Source organism: Cavia porcellus, unplaced genomic scaffold (genome assembly GCF_034190915.1).
Source record: "Cavia porcellus strain 051 isolate PalLab524CR breed Dunkin Hartley unplaced genomic scaffold, mCavPor4.1 scaffold_29, whole genome shotgun sequence".
Lineage (NCBI taxonomy): Eukaryota > Metazoa > Chordata > Mammalia > Rodentia > Caviidae > Cavia > Cavia porcellus.
The window spans coordinates 23,623,555-23,633,935 of NW_026947512.1; the positions used below are offsets into that span (position 1 = coordinate 23,623,555).

General features: G+C 39.4%; 1 protein-coding gene across 2 annotated transcripts in view; it reads left to right on the top strand.

Annotated features, from left to right (window-relative positions):
• Kif14 (kinesin family member 14) overlaps window positions 1–10,381 on the top strand; it is a 56,392-nt gene extending 46,011 nt beyond the window's left edge. For both annotated transcript variants that reach the window (XM_003474851.4, XM_063239677.1), the window contains exons 26-30: window positions 1,082–1,240; window positions 1,919–2,041; window positions 7,892–7,966; window positions 8,723–8,861; window positions 9,086–10,381. In XM_003474851.4, coding sequence (XP_003474899.2) covers window positions 1,082–1,240; window positions 1,919–2,041; window positions 7,892–7,966; window positions 8,723–8,861; window positions 9,086–9,471 — 882 coding nt within the window. In that variant the 3' untranslated portion in view covers window positions 9,472–10,381. The remainder of the gene's footprint in view (window positions 1–1,081; window positions 1,241–1,918; window positions 2,042–7,891; window positions 7,967–8,722; window positions 8,862–9,085) is intronic.

Consider the following 10,381-nt stretch of genomic DNA (forward strand, 5'->3'; position numbering starts at 1 on the left):
ATAATGAAAGTGAAAGAACATGATAAAAAGGAAAGAACAGCTGGGACAGGGGAAAGGAGAAAAGGGAGAAAGGAAAAGATTATATGTATGTTGATAAACAAATATAAAGTTATGTATGTATCTGTGTGCAAGATAGATAACTATACTATCAACCTCTGTTAGTTCATCAAAAAGCAGTTTGTACTGTCATTGTTTAATTATTTTTGTCTAGATATATTAATCCGTGTTAATTTCCTGCTTTTTTTTCAAATTCCATATCATTTCTATCCTTTTTCTGTTTCGCTTTTTAAAATTAAAAAACAAAAGAGAAAGTTTACTTTGTTTCACATAAAAGCTGGAGGTAGGTATGAAAGCTGTGTTTCATAAAGTCCAAAGGTTCTAGGCTTCTTCCAGCCCACCCCTCTGCTGGACCTCAAGTACTGCCCTTGATTTCATGGTCTACTGTGATGCGCCTCATCTGAGCTCAGTGCAGAAGGATGGAAGACGTGACAAAGAAGCAAAGAGCTAAGGGTGTCTTCTTTAAGGGAAGTTTCTGGAAATTACCATATGTTGCTTTTACTTACATACGCTTGGCCAGAACTTCATCATCTGACCTGTGTGCTAAATTAGTTTGTCCTTTGGCAAACTGCTTCACTTCGAATTTCCCATTTTTTTCACTCGGAAAATAAAAAATATTACCAACCTAGCAGGATTGCTATGATTACCAGATGAAATCGTGTTTTCAGAAAGTACCTGTAAGCTGGGAAATGTTTTACATAAGGCCTCAGTGATGGACACTGAAGGGACTGGAGGCTAGTGAGGTCCAGCTCAGAAGAGACTTGTGTGAAGCCAGCAGGACTGGTGTTAGGGGCTGCATTTTCTCTGGAAACATGGTTTGAGAGTCCTTAGCTTGTGGTGCTATGATTAGCATCTTCCAGAAAGCAGGTCAAAAGAAATAGTTAAGAACCAAAGAGGGGGCAGGGAACACAAAGAACAAAAGCTCTGCTGCTAAGCTGTATTCTCAGCCCCTGTCTTGTCGTCGTGCATTACCATCCTTTGTGATCTCCTGTCTCTGACACACCGATCCATTTCTGTCTTCTAGGGATGCTGTTCAGATATTTCATCAATGGTAAAAGAATCTCAGAAAAAAGTGATCCATATCATACGACAAGCTGTTAAATATGTGGGGAAGTTGGCAGTTCTGAAAGGGAACAAGCTCTACTTTCTGGAAAGTAGTAATAATAAGGCTGCCAAAGTCCAGGTAATTTAGCAAAGTTAGTTTCGAAAGATTTCATCTGAAAGAATATTAGAGGCTTCTGATGATAGTGTCACTAAACATGACAAATGCATTTTATTTTTCAAAATATTGTGTGCTAGCCAGGGATTTAGCTCAGCGGCTTAAGCACCTGCCTGGAAAGTGTGAGGTTGAGAGTTCAATCCCCGGTACCAAAAAAAAAAAGAAAAAGAAAAAGAAAGAAAACAAATATTGTGTGCATTTAATAGTTTGACAATACAATTTAAATATTTTCAATCCAAATTGGTTAAATATACTAGAGGATATTATAATTATTAGTTTGCCTTTTAGATTCTTGTTTTGATAATAGCCATCTACTCTTGTAAGTTTTCTTAATAAACACCTGAAAACTATAATTATAGGGAATTTATATTAGCTTGCTTTATTTATGTTAATGAAACACAATATTATGTTAGAATGTTACTGTGTTCTAGCTGAAGAGTGCATTTCCTAAAATGAGGAAACACTTTACCACATATTATGTGTGGAATAGTAATTTATAATTTTGCTCATTTTATTTATTAATAGATTGTTAGTTTTTATTCTGGCCTCAGTTGAACCTCATTAAAAAAGCTTATTTACCTTGTAATTTAAAAAAATACGAAAACCAGAATTTACCAGTTAATGCTGAAACACTTTTTCTAGGAAGAATTTATAGATGCTGTTTGGGATGGTGTAGGCTCAGGAATGAAGATTCTGTTAGATTCTGGTCTGGAAAAAGCAAAAGGACTTCAGCATGACCTCTTACGGGAAAGTGCACAAAATGAGGTATGATGAATAAAAGAATGTACTGTATGGTACCAGATGATGATGAAGTTGATTTTTTAAAAAAAATAGTTTAATGCAGGGAGTTAGATTTTCAGAAGTTTGTGTATCCTAGTTTGTGCTGAAGTATTAAAGGGGCTGGTGTTATCATGGTGTCATGCTGATCTCTTCCCAAGTTGTTCTTGAGCTGTTGCAGCCTCTGGCTTATTAATCTTTTGATGGTTTTTGAAAGATGTTTCAGTGACAGTTCAATCTGACAACATCCTAAGCAGGGTGGAATATGGTAATGACACCTAGCATTTGCTCTCAGATTGTCTTTTTCTTTTAGGTCTCTAGTTTTTCAGCCAAAAATGGAAATTACCATTTGTTAACCTAGTTACCTTGAACTAAGTATTTTTCAAAGGAAATTAATATCAGTTATTTCATTATGAAGACACAGAACCAATGAGATTTGAGTGTCTTCCTAAAGCAGCTTTCTTCCCTACAGCTAGCATTAATTTAAAGCATGAAACCAAGGCTGTCGTGGGGGGGGGGGGAGGGGGTGCCTTAGGACACATCAGAAGCCAGTGTTTGAAACCTGGCTCTAGCACTTTCCATTTCCTATTAGCAAATCACTCAGTGCTCTCATCTTGTTTCTTCATCTGACAGATGTTATAAAACTTGTCACAGGTTGTGAGGTCTTTATTTGTTGAATAATTTCCTGTAATAGTTACTAGACTAAATGCTTTACGTATACTAACTTTTGAAGGTCAGAGTTATTAGTATCCCTTTGAGTTTCAGTAAGTTTGAGTGCCTTGTCTGACAACTAGTTATAAAGCTCTGAGGCCAACATTGTATACTGTCCAATTCCAACACTTATCATAAGTGGGTTTTATAAATCATTATCATTGATTCATTTTCTTTACTGAGAGTTACCGTTAGTGAAGTGGAGATTGGGAATATAAAAACTCAAATTTTATGACACTGAATTCCAGAGAATTGATTGTTTTAGAATCTTGTGACAACTTGTTAAAATCAACTATTTGATGCTTTCTACCTGTAGAAATTTATTTAGGCTCCTGAGATTTTCCTTACTATATGTCTACTAATTTACATAAATATTGATTAATCTAGAAAAATAGATCATGTGCAGGACTGCTATCTTCTACTGCTGTGGATGACTATTTCCAGGAAGGCATAGAGTAAGCTACATTTTTTCCCCCCTTCTTTTTAAGAAAAACCTTGGCATTAATGTACTTGTGGTTCATCTGAGGTAAACCATGCTATGTAAGCCAGAGAATTTCTCCATCCCTCTCCTCAGACCACAGGGATAAAGATTTACCTCTGTTAGACAGGCTAGCTCAGACTCAGAAAGAAACCAACAGCAACCTGCTTTCCTAGTTCCCATGTATCTTTGAATAGTGTAACTGTGCCTTAGTCTTTCCATTATAAAAATGGGGCTGATTATTCTTATTTCATTGTCGATGTCCGCTCCCGGCCGGCAGGAAGGACACACGACAAAGTCTGGTAGTGGACAACCTTTTCTTTTTATTTTCCTTCTCCGTACAGCCTGCCCTGGGTTCTCCCAGCTGAAGCCTCCTCTGGTCCGCTCCCCGCGGCTCCTTTTGTGCTTCAGTCTGCCCCAAAGCCTCTACCGGTCCGCTCTCCGCGGCTCCTTTTGGGCTTCTACTTCCGGGCTTCTATCTGGCTTCTTCTTCCGCCCAGGGGTGGCACCGGTATATATACGGGTACAGTGTCCAATCATGTTAAAGTAAGCAAGGCAAGCTGATTGGCTAACATCATCAGTTGCCAGGCAGACTATATTGTTGAGCGGGTTGTTTACGCGGTAAGCAGGAAACTAACATATTCGATGGGAGGGGTAATCTACCTCAGGCCTCACTCTTTACTACAGGCCTCACGTCCGCCAAGTGAGGCGACTGGGCTCGGGGCTGCGGCTCCCAACATCTCCCCCTTTTTTATTTTTTATGAATGTGCGCATCGTAGCCCTTCCTGGACTGGGTGCAGAGGCTTATGCCCTATGCGTAGGCCCACCGTAGGTCCTTGGCTTAGACCCTGGTCGGCCGTCCCATGGTCTGCCAAGGCCCTGAGGCCCTCGTCCTTTTTCTAGGGCCAGGCACAAACTGGACGGAACCTGGATGCACACAAGCTTGCACTCATTTCCTCTCCGTAAAGAAATCCCCTCGGAGAGAAATTTAGACCTGGGCAGCATCTAACAGTCCAGCGGCTTACGTGCAGGATGGGGTAGGGCCTGGCTTAGGTCGAGTCATGCTGGGGAGGCACGCTCTTACCCGTCATTGACTTACCTACCCTGCTGTGTATTGTCACCCTATGGAGGAGAATGAGGGATGCCCGCCATATCTAGACTCGGTCGTGGGCCAATTGAGCAAGCCATGCATATGCCTGAGGATCTTCTTGTCCATTTTGGGCTACCGCTATTTCTATTCATCTTATTGGTTGGTCTGTGATGGATCTCCAGTAGGGCAGGTCTGATCTTCAGTCGAGGGCTTTGTTGCCCATGTCAGTCTCTCCGGTATCCACAGTGGTTCTCGTCCCGATTCCTGTGGGAAAACACAAACCGCGCCTCGGTTCCAGCTGACCACTGGATCCGGGCCCATCCATTGTCATGCCATAGATAACCGCGCCTTTGGAGGCAGGCCTTGGCTTACTCCCCCTTTTTGTTTTTTATTTTTTATTTTTTATTTTTATCTTTTTCGTTTTTTTTTTTTTTTTTTTTTATTGGTACCAGGGATCGAACTGGCGATTGCCTGCTTACAAGGCAGGCGCTTATGCCGCTGAGCTAAATCCCCAGCCCCCGTTTCCTCGATTGGCGTTTCTCTCAGCCTGCTCTGCAGAGAACTCTGCGTACCAGGCTCGCCAATCCAGGTAACTGCCTGAGGGCAGACACGCCTTTGCCAGCTGAATCCAGTCCGCGGGGGTGAGGGGCCCAGAAGACAGATTCTCCAGCATGGCAATGGTGTAAGGCGCAGTCGGCCCAAAGGTTGTAACTGCATTTTTAAGTTCTCTAATCTGCTTTATCTCAAAAGGCTCCCATACATTGCGTCCCTGGCCCATAGCTACTTGTACAGGAAATATCTCGTAGGGGCCACTATCTATCCCAGGTGGATGTACCTCATGAGACAAGCGTCCCCCCTGCCAAAGCCGCCTGTAAAAATACCGACCCGCCGGCGGCGGAGCATAAGACGGCGGCCGTGATTGGGCGGAAAATGGGGGCCCGTGCATCACTTCCTGTTCTGGCGAAAGGGGAGGGAGCTCCCAGGCGGCCGCCTCGTGGCGAGGGACCGCCTCCCTCTCGCGCCGGGGCGCACTCAGGAGCTCTCTACTCCTCCGCAGACCAGGTTGAGCAGAGCGCAATTCGCGGCGTGACGCTGGAAAAGAACCCTGCGACTCCTTATTGAGCGACTTAGGCTCCTGACAGCTGGTCTCTTTGGCCTCCCTGCCATTCAACTTTCCCTCGTCCTCGGAGTCAGACGACTCCAAGGCTAGAGCCCCGTCCTCCTCCTTAGCATCCTTGTTCCCCTTGACGGACCCCTCTCGGGAGCTCCCTGACTGGGCCTGCTCAGATACCCTGCGTACTTTTGTAAGCTCTTGAGAGCTTTCTCCACAACCACCCTCGCTCTTAGTGTTGCTACCTAGCATGTTTCCCATCTTTTAATATGTTACTCACCGCGTGAGGCCCAAGGAATCCGCCACTTACGCGTGAGCCTGAGGGGAGTCTAAAAGCCCTGTAGGTGCGCGCCACCCAGAGCCCAGGCTTATCCCCAACTCACCTGTCTCGCAGCTCTGTACTGGAGCGTTGTCCACTTCCACGTCGCGGGGGTGATCAGTCCCCGGGCGGGCCTCCAAATGTCGATGTCCGCTCCCGGCCGGCAGGAAGGACACACGACAAAGTCTGGTAGTGGACAACCTTTTCTTTTTATTTTCCTTCTCCGTACAGCCTGCCCTGGGTTCTCCCAGCTGAAGCCTCCTCTGGTCCGCTCCCCGCAGCTCCTTTTGTGCTTCAGTCTGCCCCAAAGCCTCTACCGGTCCGCTCTCCGCGGCTCCTTTTGGGCTTCTACTTCCGGGCTTCTATCTGGCTTCTTCTTCCGCCCAGGGGTGGCACCGGTATATATACGGGTACAGTGTCCAATCATGTTAAAGTAAGCAAGGCAAGCTGATTGGCTAACATCATCAGTTGCCAGGCAGACTATATTGTTGAGCGGGTTGTTTACGCGGTAAGCAGGAAACTAACATATTCGATGGGAGGGGTAATCTACCTCAGGCCTCACTCTTTACTACAGGCCTCACGTCCGCCAAGTGAGGCGACCGGGCTCGGGGCTGCGGCTCCCAACATTTCATAAAAATTGTCCTGAAATTATTTGAGACTGAGAAACTGTGTGTAGAATGCTAAAAACAGTGCTTGGAAAATCTGAAGTCACACATCTGACTTGCACATGTTCTTTTTCTCTGACAAAACAGAAGAAGCTCACATTGTCACTCAACCAAGATCTGTGGGTCTCATCATGTTTCAATAGGCATTATGCTGATTTGGGTTCTATAATGCAGCTTTGAGCAAAGAGTCATATTAAACTAAAATATTATATCTTCCACTGGAATTTTGTCAGTAAAGTTTTTGCAAGCAATAAGTACCAAAATTATAGAATAAGTTAATGAAAATCGGGGTGAAAATAGTGTATGTGAATTTGTGCTTGTTGGTAAGCTGTTCAAATAGATGCCAATGTTAGCTTTGTTACTGTTTTAAGCAAATAAAAAGAAAAAGAGTCAGGCCCATCTGGTACACAATTTTATATTATCTGCATCTTCTTGTAGAACATGCTCTTCCTTCTCAAGTTTTCTTTCTGCTGTCTGCCATAGCTGTACTTTTTGATTAATGGTGGGATTTTAGCTTATCATTTTTCCCCTTTAATTTTTTCTTATAGTCAATTTGTTTCTTTTTATTAATGTTCAGAGTACATATGTTTACATTCCCTGTGGGCAGTTAGTACATGTACATAAATAACATCTTGTAAGTAAAAACTCAGAACCAAAGGCTGAAAAATAGACTGTCTAAAGAAATACAATTATAATTTTAGAGAAAACTCCTCTAATGGAAAACAAATTCAGACTTTTTAAAATCATATTAGTTAACCCTTCATAAAAGCTATATGGGGTAAGCCAATTAAATACTTAGGCAAGATCACCTGACAATTTAAATTGCACCCTAAGGGGCAGCATTGAGCAGTATAAAAACAAAAGTTTATAATTTACAATGAAGGAAATAAGTTTAATAAATTATAAATTTATTAAGTTTAATATAATGTAATATATATTATATATAATAATATATATTATACATAATATATATTATTATATAATAATATAATAAGTTTAATTATATAAGTTTAATAAATTATAAATTATAAATTTAATAAATTATAAAGTTTATAATTTACAATGAAGGAATTAAGACCTGGGATCTGAGGACATTACATATACAGCAGAAGACTGTAACTGAGAACCAAAATAGCAAACATTTCTAAAATTCTTAGAGCATAATATTTGCTTCATATGTTATCTTCATTCCAAGGGAAGTTTTGGAAATTTCATACTTATAGTTACATAAAAATTCTGTTATTATAATAATATATCAAAAGGTGTACCTATTTAGTATAAAAATCAATGTGCAACTTATTTTGAAAGAAATTCCACTTAGACGATGTAGGTGTGCTCAAGTATTTTACTTGGAGTCTTAGATAGAACTTTAGTCTTCTGTCTTCTAGGCTAGAACTTTTAGTTACATTCATTTTGAGGATATTTGTAAGTAATTGTGTAATAAAGTATTTTAACATTTTTTAGGTTACTGAACAGATGAAAGCAAATGCCATTGAATTGATCAGATTTCTTGAAAATATCTTTTCTGAATGGAAAACAGTAAGAAAACCTTAACTTTTAAAAATTTTGTTTAGTGTATTTTCTTATTTCATGTGGTTCACTTGTAGATATTTTTGTATTTTTATCCCTAGCTAGACAATTGCTTTGTATGTTTATTTGAAGTATATACTAGTTTTCTAGCTTTCTCTTAGACATCGTAACTTACTAGTTTTAGTAACAGGCATAACGTGTAAAAATTTGTTAATATTTTATATCTGTTTCTTAAGATGATGGTTTAGTAATTGTCATCTTTTGCTTGGATAGTCTGTTGTCATGGGCTAAAACTGTAATTATCATTGTGCTCAAGATTTTAAATATAGGTGAATTAGATGCATTATTTGTCTATAAAGATAAATAAAAATATAAAGTAATATATAAAGTATATAATCGATATATTAAAAGGAAAGTAATTTGTATAGCTTGAAATTTTTTATTTAAGTAAAGTAGGAGATGTTTAAAGTTGAATTCTTAAAAATTAAATATGTTTCTTTTATGGTTGGATAGTAAACGGAATGATTGCTTTATTTTGTTCTCATGTAGTGGGATAATAATTTAAAGTAATTGAAAATTTCCATTTCTTTTGAAAAATAACAATTCTTAGTTTTTATTATGGTCTTGTTTGTAGAAATGGAGTTAAATATTGATAAGGAAATTAAACTTTGTTAAAGATAAGATACTGGCAGTTAAGATTACATTGACTGAGTTTTCTGCCATGTAGCCCTTTATGTATTTTAAAGTATTACTTTATTTACACAGAAAAGCTTCAGAACTCAAGTACAAGAAGATGATTCTGGATACCAAGATTCCAAGAACATAACTGATCTTGCCCTAAAATTCTTGAAGTTAAGCCACTGCTTAGAGAAAATCATTCAAATTAGTATTTCTGCACTGAGAGGTAATATGCTCTAAGTGGAATTTGTAATTAGAATTCTGTAATTCAAGAGTTCTTAAAAAACCAGGTACTTATCTAGCAGATTAGCACTGTAGCTGGATAGTCTTAAATAGCTTCTAATTGTCTCAAAAAGGTCTTTTTGCCTTAAAAGTTATCTACAGTCATGTAGTGGTAATAAATACCTGATAAAAACTAAAAAGGGTAATGAACTTTCCTCTCTTGTGTAGGATGCTGCAGTGATGTGCATCTCCTCAAGAACTGTGTTGAAACGATTTGCACCTTGGTCAATGATGTTTGTAGTGACTTCAGGGAGTCTTCTACTTCTGTTGACCATTGTGAGAATAAAATATCTCAAGTTGGCCACAGGGAACTAGAATCTCTAGCTAAGTCGCTTCTCTTATGTTTTGAATCTGAAGAAAGACCTGATTTATTGAAACCCTGGGAATCTTGCAATCAAGACACTGGAGGAGAAGAAGAAAAAGAAAAATCTAACTCAAGATGGACTGGCTACAAAAGGAATAAAGGTGTACCCAAGCGTGTCTATGAACTGCCTGAGGCATCTCCAGCTGTGAGCTCAGAGGTATGCACACCCAGTAGGATTCAGTGGGTGTGACTGCCAAGGCTGCACACTTAATGACCATCATGAAAGAGAGAAGAGTTAGTAGGCATTTTCCTTGTGCAGGAGAACATAAAAAGAAATCAGTGTAATTATTTCAGTGAAGTTCATGTGTTTTGGTAGCCTTGCATTGGCTCTGAACAGTGTAAGCATTACAAAATCCTAGTTTTTGTCAACATGCACTCAGAAGTTTCTCTGCACACAGTTTTAAACAGGGTATTTATGATATATGGATTTTGAGACAACAGAAAATTTCTGTAATCTGGGATGCAGACCCACATGAGTGGTCTTGAATTTGAAGTGTTTGTCTTTAAGTTTGATATGCTGTCTTTGGCCAGTTTGTTAGTCTGTTTGCAAACGGTTATTTCCTTCTGAACAGAAACCTGACTAGTTACTTACCTCCTGCACATAGCTCAGATAAAGTTTATGATAAAATTGCCAGGGCCTGGAGATTTAGCTCAGTGGCGCAGTGCCTGCCTGGCAAGCATGGGGTTCTGAGTTTGATTTCTGGTACCAAAAAAATAAAAAATAAATAAAATTGCCAGTGCAAGTTTAAATAAGACAGCTTACTTGGCCTTTCTGAAGAATAACCAGTTTGCTATTTTGAGTCATATGTTTAAGGCATACTTTTCTGTTTCTTTCAAGTTAGAAGTAACTACCTAAGTGTAGTATAATTATATATTAATACTATGGCTTGCTAATGTAATAGTTTATTATGTTATCTATGTTTCCTAAAGGAGATGTATGAATATAATTTAAAAGTATTAAATATTTCCAGAATCATACCTGAAAAAGATGAGAGGCTGGCATTTTTCTTGTTGCTTGTTTTGTTAAAAGTGTAATGAGAAAGTTTGTATGTAATTTGATAGAGATTAAAGATCCTTATTATCGTTCACAGCTTTAAAAA